The sequence below is a fragment of the Hyaena hyaena genome, unplaced genomic scaffold, assembly GCF_003009895.1.
Source record: "Hyaena hyaena isolate Hyena2069 unplaced genomic scaffold, ASM300989v1 scaffold_760, whole genome shotgun sequence".
Classification (NCBI taxonomy): domain Eukaryota; kingdom Metazoa; phylum Chordata; class Mammalia; order Carnivora; family Hyaenidae; genus Hyaena; species Hyaena hyaena.
Genome location: NW_024081391.1, coordinates 106471 through 121424, shown reverse-complemented (window position 1 = coordinate 121424; position 14954 = coordinate 106471). Strand labels below are relative to the sequence as shown.

Below are 14954 nucleotides of genomic sequence, written 5' to 3'. Positions count from 1 at the left end.
TTTGTCATCTGTTTATCTAAAACCCACAAACTTTTGTTCCTCCAGTCATCTAAAAAATAATCATTATTGTCTTCCTGACTCAGGAATTCAATTATCCCCCTCAGGGCCTTCCTCCAGCTTCTTAAATACAGCTTAAGCTTTGAGGCCCTTAATGTGGGTGACAAGATGAATTTTTTCTATCATTCACATAGTCATTAGAGGAAACATCATTTTTCTTGGTTATGAGTTAACTTTAATAGAAAGGGAGGTGCGTTGTGCTTAGATATTTACTTATTCATTCATTTGGAGTGAAGGCCAGGTCATGACTTTGGAGGACTCAGGGCTGTCCACCAAGACTTGTAATAGGCACCCAGTGGGTGGAAACACACAGGGCAGGTCCTGCTCAGAAACCAGCATTGCATCACCCTCCTGAAATTGCAGATTTGGACTTCTGCGTTCAGAAGGAGCAACCCTGCATCGGCACAGATCGTGTCTTCTTCTCCAAGATTCCTCTCTGACTTTGCATCAACGGCCGCTGAGGAGAGGCCTGCTCTGTGTGACCCAGAGCCTTTTTATTCATGGCTCCTTCCCTCACTGGCTTTACCTCTACTAAGAATTTTGCATCCCTACTCAAGCCCTCACCCTTCCTCCTTTTTCTTCTTCTTCCACTTCTTTTTATTATTGACCGTGTTCCCCATGCTGTACTTTTCATCTCCTCGACTTATTTATTTTATAACTGGAAGTTCCCACCTCCTTGGCATGGCTCCAGATACATCCTAACTTGTCCCTTGCCTCCTTTTTCCCTGCTTTGCCATCTCCTTGTCACTTTTTAAAATGGCTTTGCTAAGGTACAGTCCAGAGCGTGTTCTCTTTCCTATGTAAAATCCTTCAACGTGCCAGACTTCCCTTTAGTGAAAGTTCCAGTGTCCTGCAAGGTACAGCTTGTAAGAGCATCCTCCAGCCGGCTCTGCGCATGCGCAACTGCTAATCTGCAGCCGCCAGGGCTGGATTTGCCTGTGCTAGTCCACCTGCCTGCAGCAAGTTCTTGCTGAGTTGCTCGGGCTCTAACCTGTCTCTTGGAAGCAGTTTTGGGCTCTTCCATCGACAGCTCCTCTCTTCTCCTACACCTGCTTTGGTAGAGGAAAAAAATGTAAGTTTGTGGGGGCAGAGACCCCCTTGTACCTCCCTGGTCTCACCACTTGGCACAATTCCTGGAATGTAGTAAGTAAGGCCATAATAAAATGTTTCTTGAATGAATTGCACTCTAGCTCCCTTCCTTCAGTGGCAGAGAAATAGAGGCCCCGCTTCTTTCTATCCCACGATATTTGGCCTGACCTCCCTTTTCACCATGGAGATATGTGTATATATATACTTTTCTTTTATATGCAGCAATTTTCATCTTTCAAGACCAAAGTGAACCACGTTTATTATCAGGGTTTCCCTCAAAGAAAAGTCACTTCTGGCTTTAATTTGTTCCTTTGCCTTCAGGGATCAAGTCATTAGCCAAAATGGACAGAGTGGAATGCTCTCCCTCAGACTTGGATTTAAGCTCAACTCGGATTTCACATCTTCCCTCTGCGGTGCCGCCATCCCAGCCATCCCCAAGTGCATTGCTGCTCCAGGACCTGTGCCAGGCAATCAGGGCACAGAGGCAATAAGTGGGCCCTGAGCCCTTCAGGACCTCAGGGTCTAGTGGCAGAGTGACAGGGGTAGACAGTTACATCAAAGGGCCTCGTTGGCTCGCACGCACACACACACACACACACACACACACACACACACACACAAATGCAGCTGACTGTGCTTTCTTCAGAGAGGCTAGCCCTTTTAAGCTTCCAGCCGATGGAGCAGAGGTGTGTTACAGAGAATTGTCCATTCTCTTCTTTGTTCCTGCTTGTAATCGCCAACTCACCAAACTTCCTTGGGTTCTGGAACCCATGTACTGAGACAGAACAAACTCTGGCCTGGAAACAGGAGACTCATCTCCCACCTACCACCTCAGGCTTGTTTTGAGACATCAGATAAGGCCAGGAGGAGAATCAATCCCAGGGGAGACATTTCTCCGCTCTTCTGTCCAGAGACTCAGCTCCTGCGTGACCATTTCCTGCCATCCTTACCACACAAACACACGTACAGCTCCCCCACCCTCCAGTCCCCTAGCTGAGAAATCTCAATGTCGCTGCTCATTCACTCTTCTGTCTCCACACACCTCCCATCCAGGCTCCTATCTTCCCTCTGGAATATCTCTGGAGGCTGCTTCTTTTGTTTAGCCTCTTAATCTCCTACACCTGGTGCTTTTTTCTACCACACCCTCAATACAGCCCCTTGCAACCACTCCCATCTCTCTGCTGCCCTGTTTCTTCTTACCATCCATTGTTCTAAAACTTCCAGGGTTCCCATATCTTTCCCAAGGCCTTTGTGGGACACTGTTTCCATGTATTTAACCCTAGGCCATCTTACACATTCTTGGGTCCAGCCAAAATGCACCCTAACAGACAATTTCTCACTCATAGCCTTCATTTCACTTCTTCCTCCCTGCCCTGGAATCAATCCCCTGTGCCTTCTTACTCTGCTGTCACCTCCTCCCCAAAGCAGCTTCCCTCCCTTCCTCTTCCCTTCTCCTCCTCCCCTCCTCTTTCCCCTCCTCTCCTCTCCCATTCCTCAGGATTTTAGCTGCTCCCAGTCCCACCCCAGGATTTCAGACAAGCTGTCTCCTAAGACAGCAATGCCTCTGATACTTCTTGGTAACTGATTTCCTGGGGGGCAGGTTCCTGGAGCCACACAGGGCCTTGCACACAGCGTGGGCACTGAAAACACACCAAAAAACCCTGTAAAGGGGTGACTGAACAGAAGAGGATCACTCATCTGGCTCCACCTTTCTCTTATCTAGGCTGAAACATCTCACTTCTAGCAATGCTGCTGTCAGTTCTCATGTATTAATGGGCTGATAATCCATTGAGTGGATTACCAAGAATCAGAGTTATCCCTGTTTGTCTTTCTCTGCCCTCCTCCTCCTCTCCTGTGTCTCCTCCACCTCCTCCCCTTTGCTTTTGTCTTCTCCCCTCCCCCAGCCCAGGCCTATTATGTACTCCTTTCCAGTGAGTAAGCCAAGGAAATAAGAGAAGGTGTAATATGAACCCTTCCATGCTGCTCATAGGTAGCAGCCCTGAGAAAGCTTGCCCAGAGAGAAGACCGAAGTCCACAAATGTCAAAACCTTGTTGGAGGCGATAGTTTCTGCCATCTCTGTGGATGACTAAAGTTTTGTGGTGGTGATCATCTCACTGCTTCTGATTTCTCTGCACCTCTATCTTCAAAGTGATGCCCCTTTTCTCTTCAGATGATCACTGTAGGGCAGAGCAAGCAATCTCTCTCCTTCCTGACTTCTCAAGGTGTCCAGTGAGAAGTGGATGTGAATCAGTTCTGCATTTAACTGCAGGTGTGACCTTGAGCACCTCCTATCATCTCTCTGAACCTCACTTTCCTCCTTGACATTAGAGGGAATTAGACTAGATGGTGAGTTTTTCTTTGCAGAGACCTGACCGACTGCCCTGTGGTCACAACCAACTGTGTAATATATCACAACTTAGGTGCTCCTACTGAAAACGTAGTTTAAAAATATAAGATAAAGCAGAGTCAACATCACCCTCACTTTCTCACATTTTTGAGTGAGAGAGCACAAAACCTGGCCACCCCAATGGAAGTGAATGGTACACATAATCATTTTTCACTGAGTGCCTTGACAAGAATAAAGAGTTTCAAACCACTGGACCAGGTAACCTCCAGGGTTTCTCCCAGTGCTGACATCCCAGTCCATATCCAGCTAGACAGTGCACCTTGAAGCCAAGAGGCCCAGGGAGTGATTCAGGTTGCCTAAGGTCGCCCCATAGACCTGTTAGTGGAACTGAAGCTAGAGCCCGTTTCCAAACCATTGTGTAACAGACTTTCATCAGGACTCATGGGAACTAGGGCATTAGTGTAGGGGCAGGGGTAGAGTGAGCCTTCCTCCTTCCTTCCCAACAGGCTAGACCTCCCAATTCCAGAAAGGCCCTTGTCTTGGGCTTTGAACAAAAATGAGAGCAGTGAAACCAAAGCTGCCCACTCCCTCTGGTGTGCCTGACATGGTGATCCCTGGCCCCGCTCTCAGCTGTCGGCTTCCTTCCCCGTGATCCTCAGGACCACCCATGCAGACAGGAAGTGCGCTGAGCCCACTCTGAGCCTGTCAGTTGTAATGGTGAGGCAGGTCATCAGTTGAGGGAGGCAGCAGGGGAGATATATTATATTTACATTTTTCTAAATTGAGCTGGAACCAGGGCCCAGCAGGCATGGGGGAGGGAGCATGAGGTGAAAGGGAAGCTGGGAGTTGGGGGGGTGGTATGTGGGAAGGTTGCTGGGAATCAGCCTGTGGAGGGGGCACTGGCAGTAGGGAGCTACCTCTGGGCAGTACTGGTGGTGGGGATGGGCCAGCCCCAGACAAAGAGAAACCTGAGAGTGAGGGATTAAGCTGGAGAAACCTGTGAGGGGAACAGCAAGCTTTCGAGGGAATCTCCAATATCAAACCCTTTTCCTGAAGAGCTTACTAAGAAGAACTTCAAGAGTAGTCACCCACCCCCATCTCTGAAAGGAGAAAAGAATGCTGGCCCAGGAGCAGGCCATGACATTAATCATCACTGTCCCCAACCCCAAAATGGGGCTTCAAAGTTTTTTGGCCACAGGCCCCTCACAGCCCCGTTGTGGAGTTTTCCTCAGGGCCAATGGGAGGAAATTCCTCAGTTGCTTTAAGGGCTGCAGACAAAGTTAGTTCTCTGTTACTTGTGGTAGTTCGAATTGTGCAGAGTGGACTTTGGCATAAGAATGTGGGCCCAAATTTAATTCTGTAAGTTCCCAAGAGAGTCCCAAGAATCTCTTAAGTTTATTGCCAGGTTTTCAGATAAATAAGTGATATAATTGGAGACCAGTGGCCTGTGTTCATATTCATGAAATTGTGAAGGGAACTTCTTGGGGGCAGGATTTGTGTTTTATTCATTCATAGTAACTAAGCACAGGGCCTGGCATACAGTAGGTGCTCAGTAACTGTTTGAAGAAGAAAGAAGAGAAATAAAGAATGAAAGAGGTGATTCTATAGTAAGGACCTTGAAGACAGAGTAACAATTGGACTCCACAGACATCACTGTTCATCAGAGCTCTCCAGCCCCACTGGCTGTGTTGACTTAGCTGGGACGGTCTACCCCGTGACGTCCCGCAACCAGGGGCCAAAATTTCTTGTTTTTAAGTGCTTATGTTTAGGGAATGGTATCCTCCAAAAGTCACACCTCCTAAAGCAATACAAATTGGTAGACTTGTCCAATCATTTGGATAGTTCAGGTAAAAGATCCTATGTAATAGTCAGCTATAGCTATGATAACACTTTATAACAAATGGCCCAAAATCTCAGTGACTTGCAACTGAGACAGAGACCAAAGAGCAATGGAAAGAGCTGGCTCCATATATCACTGAGTATCCTCCCCTGGAAATAATTAGGTAAAGGTAGCGCCTTACTAAAAAAAGAGCAGAAAGGTTCCAATATAACAGTGACTTAGGTGACACCCAAGATCCCTTCCATATTCTGATATTCTTTGGCCATGAATAGTAGGGACCATACTGGGTAATTTCCAGGTTTCCAACATACTGGATATATAAAACTAGTCCCAAGGATGTCTTAACTGTAAGTGATGAAATATTTCAGAGTATCTGTACAGGCATCAGCAATGAGGCTTAAATATTTTGTCACAGAACTCCAAGATTGTGTGCTACAAGGCAGTGGCTCAAAGAACCAGGAAATTCCTTTCCCTGAGCCATCCTGTTTATACAAACTGAGTCATCTCACTGGATAATCAGGCACCTGCCATCTTCTCCAAATGGCATATAAACACAATTCGGGCAGTATCCAGGGTCTCATTCCAGTATTTCTGGGAAGTAGGGTGAGTCACAGGTCATTTCTCTCTCTTTCTCTCTCTCTCTCTCACTCTCTCTCTTTCTCTGTCTGTCTCTCTCCCCCCCCTTTCTTTGAAGTAGACGTTGCTTGTCACTTTACTATGAGTCCCTCTCTCCATACATACTTCAGAGAAAAGGCAGGAGTGTATCTGGATACACTACCCCTCAGTGTACAATGGAAGACTTCTGATGAACAGGAGATGCCCAGTCAGTGCTTATGATATGAATGAATGAATGAATGAATGAATGAATGGAAGGCAGTCTTTAAGCTTTAAACTTCCTGAGAATGCCACCACTTTCCCATTTCTCTTGTTGCTGGAATAACCCGGAAGCTTAGAGTGAACTCTGTTGTTCAGCTGTTGCCCCATGATAGGTCCTTAGAGTTTGCATATTTGTTTCTCCCTCTTTTCTCTGTTACTTCCTTTTTTCTAAAATGCCATAAACCTCATTATGTGTTCCTTTTGTTGACTCTTTCACAGCTCTTTGGGAAGATGAAAGGGGAAAAGAATAAAGGAAACAAAGGTTCTTAGTCATGATTTATTGCCTGGGGACTTATTTCCAATCATGCCTAGTTTCATTGCCCTTCTACCTCACTGACTATTACCACAGCCCAAATAGGTGTGGGAGGATGAGTGGATAGACGGATAGATGGATGGATGGATGGATGATGAGAGGAAGGAATGAGTAACTGGCCTTCACATTCCCATTTTGCAGGTGGATAAAGTAAACAAGCGTGAGTAAGCCAGGTCATTCATTTGTTCACAATAGACATTTACTGGAAACTCACCAGGCTGCTCTCTGAAAATCAGAAATAAATCAGTAGATCTCACCAACTCAGTTCTATCTTGTCTTAAAAAGCTGAACTAGGTCCACTGATGTAAGTATTTTGAGGTGGCACAAATGCAGGCCAGAAAAGAGTAACGACACAGACAACAGCAGGGACAGCTCCAATGCTCCAGCCATACAAGACATGTGAGTGAAGATGCTTTGGAGAGTGAAAATATCAGCACAGATTGCCAGTTCATTGTCTGACACGAAGATTAGAAATTAGATTGGAGAAGATCCAATAAAAGAAACCTAAGAGATGTGAGAGTGGGCACAGGGCTGAATATTTACATTTTTGTGTGAGGAAAGGATACTGAATTTGGCATCAGAAACTATCTTTGTTTCCCAGCTTCATCAATTGCTAGGTACATGGCCCTGGGAAAATTATTTCCTCTCTTTGAGACTCAGTTTTCATACTTGAAAAATGGAAATAATAATACTTGACACTGAAGATTATTTTATGAACTAGAGAGCGTGCTGCCTACACATGGTAGATGTTTAGGAAATGTTGGTTGAAGCTCCATGAAGTCTGAGCACTTGGAGTTTTGCTTAAAGGATATGGGAGGGGAGCAATGGGCAGATTTTTCCAGAAGACCATAGTGTCCAGGCCTTTAAACCCCTGTGGCTGAGACACATTCTCTTGCCCTTTTCTGTGGTTATCAGCAAGCTTCATCTCCGAAGGCTCCCTTGACCTTAGCCTCTGCTCCCAAGGTAGGGAAGAGGGCTGCTTATGGACTGGCCTGCATCATACTGTCACCCAGAGCTCTGCTGTTATAGCTGGACTCTGAGTTGTTGAAGAGCAGGACTCTTTTTTTTTTTTTTTTTTTTACAAATAGTTTATTGTCAAATTAGTTTCCACATAACACTCAGTGCTCATCCCCAAAGTGCCCTCCTCCATGCCCATCCCCCCCTCCCCCCCACATCCCTCAGTCCTCAGTTTTTGTCAGCATTCAAGAGTCTCTCATGGTTTGCCTCTCTCCCTTTCCCCCACCATTTCCGCCCTTCTTCTCCCCCTTGGTCCTCTGTCAAGTTCCTCCTAATCCTCCTATACGTGCAAACATATGGTATTTGTCCTTCTCTGCCTGACTTATTTCGCTCAGCATAACACCCTCAAGGTCCATCCATGTTGCTACACATGGCCAGATTTCATTGTTTCTCATTGCCATGTAGTATTCCATGGTATAGATAAACCACATCTTCTTGATCCATTCGTCTGTTGATGGACACTTAGGCTCTTTCCATGTTTTAGCTATTGTGGAGAGTGCTGAAGAGCAGGACTCTTAAAAGTCACTGGACCTTCTTTCCCCATCTGAAGAAATTAGTATTTTGGAATTTGTGTGGGGGTGAGGACAAAGTAGGGATTGGGTCTCCCTTAATCACAAAGAAATGAAGAAAATATGCCTTGCTGATCTGTCCTAATGTTGCCTTGATTTGTATGCAGTGAACTCTTAATATTTAAGCTGTTACTTCAAACCTGTTCCTTCCTGTTATGACTTCCAGAGTTTCTGAATTAAGCCTGATCTATTGTATAAACCCCAAGTGACTCCATACATACTGAAAAGGAATTCCACTTACTGTCTTTATTTCCTAAGTAGTTCATTTGTAAAGTTGGGTCCATGGATTTTCAGGACAGATCTTAGCTACCAACCATATACCCAACCTTCAAATGCCTCTTTTACTTAGTTTTTCAATTCAAGCCAGTGGTTGTGAATCTGTGAAGCCTTCATGGATCTGCTGGTGAATGTGAGTTATTCTTGCCCTGGTGCTCTGTTAATGCTGCTGTTAGACTTCTAACTTTGTGACCCCAGTGGGGTTTGTTTTCATGGCCACCTTCTCCACTGTGTACTATGAGCTCTTGGAGGATGACACAGTAATCAGTTCATCTTTGTTCACTAGCAACAAACATTGTGCCCAATGTATTGAATGTGCTCAATAAATGATTGCAGGATGGAAAGGAATGGCGAATGATGGACATTGAAAACCTTCTTATATTCTTTCAGGACTTTTAACTGTTTTCATAAGCAATAGAGGCCCAAGCTGAGGAACCAGTTCATGCCCTTCTCAGCATATCTTTCTGTTTAATGATCAGTCAATACTTGCAATTCTTTTTTACAACAGATACTTTCAGTGCTGAGCTTCCCTTGCCCTCAGAAGGGCATCACTGGGTACTGCCTTGAAATATGGGCTGATGAAATCAACAGCGATGACCTACCCTTGCTGTGTTTTCACATAAGCGCTTATGTTAATAGGCTGTTTGTAGCTGAATATTTTCAGTAACTGCTTCCTGAGTAAAAAGACAAGCTCACATCAGTGTGTCTCTCGATAACTCTGTTGCATCGCTCTTGTTAGTGGTTCATAAAAAGGAAGATTCTTAACCGCCCACCCCCTGTTTTTAATCCCCATAAGCAGACTGTGTTGCTTTTACTAAGTTATAGAAAGTTGAAGGGGGAAATGTTATAATCATTTTCATTAGATTTAAACTCTCCTAACTGACTGGTTTTACACCCTTTCTTCAAAGTCTCCTGTGCAAGTTATACCACTAAGAACTGCTGTGTGGAAGTGTTAGCATTTATGTCCCCTCTCACCTTATCATCATTAAGTACAGTGACTACCATTCCCACAGTTTAGACTGCCTCTTTTTGTTTCTGTTTTGTGTTTACAGCTGGTTAAAAAAAAAAGTAAGTTTGTATTTATGAAATAAATAACCTCTGAACATCTGCTGTGGGATGGGCACCACACAAAATTGTGAACACTCAGAAAAGAAGCAGATATGGCCATGGTCTCAAGAGATTTCCCATCCAGGAAGCAAGTTAGATGGACAAATAGAACAACATGTACAAGGCTTTATGAGAGTGAGGAGGAGAGGTGGCCGTGGCCTCCCTCTGCCTGTGTGAGGAGGTAGGACTGGGGTGTAGGAGAGTCTCCTTAGAGAAGGTTACATTTGAGTTGGATCTGAAATGTAGAAAGTGATTCATTCAGTAGACAAGAAGAGAAGGATAATTACAGAGAGTAGTGGTATGTAAGAAGACTCAGAAACACGGAATACATGGTGATTTTGAAGAAGTATAAATGGTTTTGAAGTGGTTGGAAAGCAGGCAGAGTTGGTCTTCAAGCATACCAGCTAAATGTTAACCCTGAGCACAGGGCATGAGTGGGGAGGAGATGTGTCTGCCAAAATAAATTCAGGTGAGATCACAAAGGGTTTGAATGCCATAACAACGATTTGGGCTTGTGTGTGTGTGCGTGTGCATGCATACGTGTGTGCATGTGTGAGGGAAGGGTGGATATTTTCACTGAAGAATTTTAAATAAATGAGTAAAAACTATGTTCCATCAAGAGCTTTTCCACCAATCCTGGCCAATCTATTCTACCTAATATAGTATTTTTCTTCTTTAAGCACATTGTCCTGGAATGTCCTTGCTGGAAGCCATCTTGTTTAGTTAAATAAACTCCTCCTTGTTATTTTAACCTAAGCCCAGGTAACCAAGGCCAAGATTTTAATTGTCTCCAGCACCAGGCAGTAAAGAACTGGTGATTATTTTAAAAGGTCCCAGAGACTGAGATGAGAAAAACGATGGAGTTTGTACCTCGGAATGTTTCCAGTCTTTCTGCTTCCAGCTCAGCATTTCTGAAGCACTTTACAGCAGACTTTGTAAAGATTTAGTTGAAAATCAACTTATAGATTCCTCCGTAATTGGCTTGGCCAGGTTTAATCTGTTCTTGGTCAAGCCAAGCTGGCTTCTATTATGCAGTGCACTGAGGGTTCTTGGCATTGTTCTTCTCCCAGTGGAGGCTGGCTGTTTTTAGAAGCAAATCTTGGTGTTGGTGAAGGCCGGTATCATCGTGTCCTCTGAAGTGAACCTAGAAGGATGCCCATCTGATACAGCATTTAGGCCTTTGACTAAAAAGAAAAAGTCTTGGATTTGGAATTTGTATGCTAGAGGGCTATAGTTTTATATATCTGTTTTCCCCCAAGATAAACCAAAGCTTCCTATTTGTTCCTGCCTCTTTGGGTTGATTTCTAGATATGTGTAGTATGCCCAGTCCAAGCAGACAGCACCTGCAGAAATGGAGCATCTGCAGAGAGCGGTTCCTCTTGGCCTAGGTACCCTGAGTAACATTGGAGGGAGGTCAGCTCCACTGGCCTGTGCTGTGTCCACCCCCTTGAGGCTAGCCAGTGCTGGACACACAGGTGTACGTAGCAAGGAGAAAGAAAAGAGCCATGTCATGGGCTTGGGATAATTCATGGGCAGTGTTAGCCCTGAGCTGCCACTGACAGTCCTTTGTGCCAACAGAAGAGAAATCGAAGGGAGCTGGCGTGTCTGGAGAGCTTATGAAGGTAAAAAAGCAAACTATCAGGGCAACCCCTGGGACAGGGCTCATATCTGCCTCTGGAGATGACATGAAGGAAAGGAGAGTCCTGTTCTCATATAGCCTGGAGACACTGGCTGCTGGTAGGGGCATGGTGACAGCAGGCTATCTACATCTACAGTCACTCAGAAGTAACCTGCCCCTTCCTTTTCCATCAGTCTCCTTGCCCGCCCCTTGTTGGGGCTTTGAAGAGTTTACACGGTTCTGCAAGAAGAAGTCACTTACGAGACAAATAACATTTGCCCTATAGAACTGAGCTCATTAGAATCAAGAAAACCAATTTAGAAGTCCATAAATAAAGACACGTTCATATATCTACTTAAATATAGACATGCATTTTACAGGTTTTAGAAAACTAGTCTAACATCTGTTTTGCTTTCGTTGTTAATTCCACCCCTCTGCCCCCACCCCCACCCCAACTCTAAAGTGAATTCCTCAGCAAAGCCTGATTTAAAAGATGCCATAGACCCTGTGTTTTGAACTGGATCCCAGAGCTTGTTTTTGAAGATTTCTCTTTCCCTCCCCACCACCCCAAACCCTTCAGCCAGCCAGCTAGGCAGCCGTCGTTCCAAGGCCCAACCTTGACAAATCGGCGCCTTCTGGTGCATCTTGCCACCAACTGGCACCTGCTGGTCTCCCAGGGCCAGCTGAGAATCCACTGGGCATCAAGGACCATGGCAGTGACAGACTTGTATCAGCAAGAGCAGTAACCCACAACTGTGGGCCCGAGCAGGCTGCCAAATCAAAAGCAGTTGTGCTGGGTAAAGTTCCACACATGTTCTCTTTCTTGAAACTTCGACCGTGTTTAGGTGTATCCCTCTGTGAACATTTATTTTTTTATTTTATTATTATATTTTTAGTTTGGATCCTGTTTTTCATTCTTTATTTGAATATCGTAGAATCTTGAAGCCTGTCCAGGAGAATGAGAATCACAGCATCATTACAAATCAGACCTGAAAGGAATTTAAGGCAGTCTGTTCAGAATTTATCAATGGGGATACTGAAGTCCATTGAAATAGAGTACATTGCCCAAGGACATATGGCTAGTGGGAAAAATACCAGGGCTAGAGGTTAGGCCTCCTGACTCTCAGTGCTTACGCCTTAAATTTGTGTTTGTTTAGGAACACTTGGGTGGTTCAGTCAGTTAAGCATCCTACTTAAGCTCAAGTTATGATCTCAGAGTCTGTGGGTTCAAGGCCCGTGTCAGGCTCTTCACTGACAGCTCAGAGCCTGGAGCCTGCTTCAGATTCTGTCTCACTCTCTCTCTGCCCACTTGTGTTCTCTCTCTCTCTCAAAAATAAATAAATAAACATTTTTTAAAAAGTTGTGTCTGTTTAACATGTAAGTGTGCAGTATACATGGCAGCCATCTGTAAGTGTTGATACTTATTCCAACAAGAGTAAAAATATACATAACGGGTAACATTACTGAACAATTATTAAGTGTCAGACATTATTCTAAGTGCTTTATTTACACAGTGTAATTTACCCTTGTGACAGCCTAGGTGGGTATTATCCTCAACTTACTATTGAAGTTACTAAGATAAGTTAATAACTTACCGTTGGTATGTACAGGTGTCCCATTAGACTGTGCATTTCCTGGGACTCAGGACTGTGCGTGCTGAGCCCCTAGGGTTGGACAGAGCCCTTGCCTTTCTAGTGGGAAAGGAAGAGGTGAGTAGATCAATCACGTCAGCACGTAATGATGGCCGTAACAGAGGCAGATGCAAAGGCAGTGGGGTGGGGATAGAGCAGGAGGAACAGTCTTCTCCAAGGAGATGGGATTTGAATGGTCTCAAGGATGCATGAACATTGCTAGCTGGAGAACGAGTGCTTGTCCACAAGTGAATGGGAGCACCTGACGTGATCATGGAGGATCCGGGCAGGGGGGTGGGGGGCAGAAGCTTAGTGCCAGAAGGCAGAGGCATGATGGCCATGGCGGAGATGTTGAGAGACAGGGCTGGAGAGGTAGGTCAGGAGCAGGTTGTAAGGTACCTGCATCCCAAGATAAGGAATTTGGCCTACATCCAATGAACACAGGGGAACCAGCAGACATTTTCAGGAGGAGGTAAGTGACAGGATCAAACTACTGGAGGTTCTGGGAAGCCTGGTGACAAGGGGAGCAGTTAGAAGGCTCTTTCAAATGTCCAGGTGGAAAGGATGAGGAGCTGGACTCCACATGGCCATCTGATTGGCACAGGCTGCCTCTTCTGCTTTGCTCACACTGCTTCTGAGGCTTGGAATGCTCTCTTTAATCCACACCCACCTTTCAGGACTAAGCTTAGGCATTTGATATGGAGGCTGTCTTGGCATGCATAAAATCTTGTACCACGTCTTTGTGTACATTTCTCTCTCCTGCTTTACACCCAGCTCCCTGAAAGTAGGACCAGACCTTCACCTCCTTAAATACTTGGCAAGGTGCCTGACCTTCAGTGAGCTCTCCATAAATGTGTGATGAATGAGTAAACTTTCTAAATAAAGGCAGGAACTATGTATATGGAAAGAAGAGGCCAAATTTGGGAGGTAATGTTTTTATGTTACATCAGGAGGTGGCAAACTATGGCCCATGGGCTAAATCCAGCTCACTTTATGTACTGCCTTTGTAAATAAAGTTTTATTGGAACATAACCAAGCCCATTTGTCTACATTTTGTCTCTAGCTGCTTTCACTCTACAATGGCAGAGTTAAGTCATTGTGACAAGACTGTGAGGCCTACAAATACAAAAATATTCAATATCTCACCTTGCTGAGAAAGGTGGTCAACCTGTGAGTTAGAGGATCAGGATTAGTGACTGGACACAGAGTGATGGAAAGGAGAAATTCCTTTTCTCACATTTCCTCACTGTGCTTAATGCAGAGCCTTGCTCCTGGGTGACAGCCTTGACCGGTGGGCCTGCAGGTACTGTGAAAGAAAGACCCATGACTGTGGGGCAGGAGAAAAAAAGGAGCCTGGGAGACCAAGGTGGGAAAGAGACCCCATAAGAAAAGACAAGGAGCCACAGCTGCAAGGCAGAGTTTATCTAGCTCTTCTTCCCAGTGAAGTTTCTCATGCTCTTCTCTCTCTTAGTCATCCAGTTTGGCTTTGTCACCCTCTTTGTGGCCTCCTTCCCTCTGGCACCTGTGTTTGCCCTCCTCAACAATGTCATTGAAGTGCGGCTTGATGCAAAGAAGTTTGTGACTGAGCTGAGACGGCCAGATGCCGTGAGAACCAAAGATATCGGTATGTCCCCTGCTTAGAGACCATGGCAGGCCCTCCATCTCTGTCTGTCCCCTCGGTCTCCCCACCATGACCTGCTACTACCATCACACCAGGTCTGGAATCAAGAGGGCTGGGGGAAGCCCTTGGAGGTCCTCATCCTCATACCTTCAGGTTCTGGGAGGCCTTTATTCATACCCCCACTTGTCCGCCTGCTTTCCAGATGGGGGGCAGGGCACTAAAGCCTTTATAGACAAGCCCATTCCTGGGGGACCCAACAAACCTCCACTGATAACTTGCCTGTGGAACATCACTCTGAGCTACAGCCTTGTCGTTACCAGGCCAAGAGTGGGAGTGAGCCAGACACCCTTCTTTCTGTCTTACAGGGATTTGGTTTGATATTCTCTCCGGGATCGGCAAGTTCTCTGTTATCAGCAATGTAAGTGTTAAATTCATGACACCCTAGCTCTGTGGGAAGGACTTTCCATAGGAGCTGAGGTCTTCAGGGCAGGATACCGGCCCTCGTTAACCCCCAGCCTTTTCCTTTCGGGGCTTTGTTAAAGGCAGCCCCCTGGTTAATAGTGCATACATGATGCCATTGGCCAGAGCTGTA

The 14954-nt window shown here is 45.4% G+C and overlaps 1 protein-coding gene across 1 annotated transcript in view; it reads left to right on the top strand.

Moving 5' to 3' along the window:
* Positions 1 to 14954, top strand: part of ANO2 (anoctamin 2) — a 334204-nt gene that overhangs the window by 304486 nt on the left and 14764 nt on the right. The window contains exons 23-24 of the mRNA XM_039218383.1: positions 14213 to 14365; positions 14728 to 14780. Of these exons, the coding sequence (XP_039074314.1) occupies positions 14213 to 14365; positions 14728 to 14780 (206 nt within the window). The remainder of the gene's footprint in view (positions 1 to 14212; positions 14366 to 14727; positions 14781 to 14954) is intronic.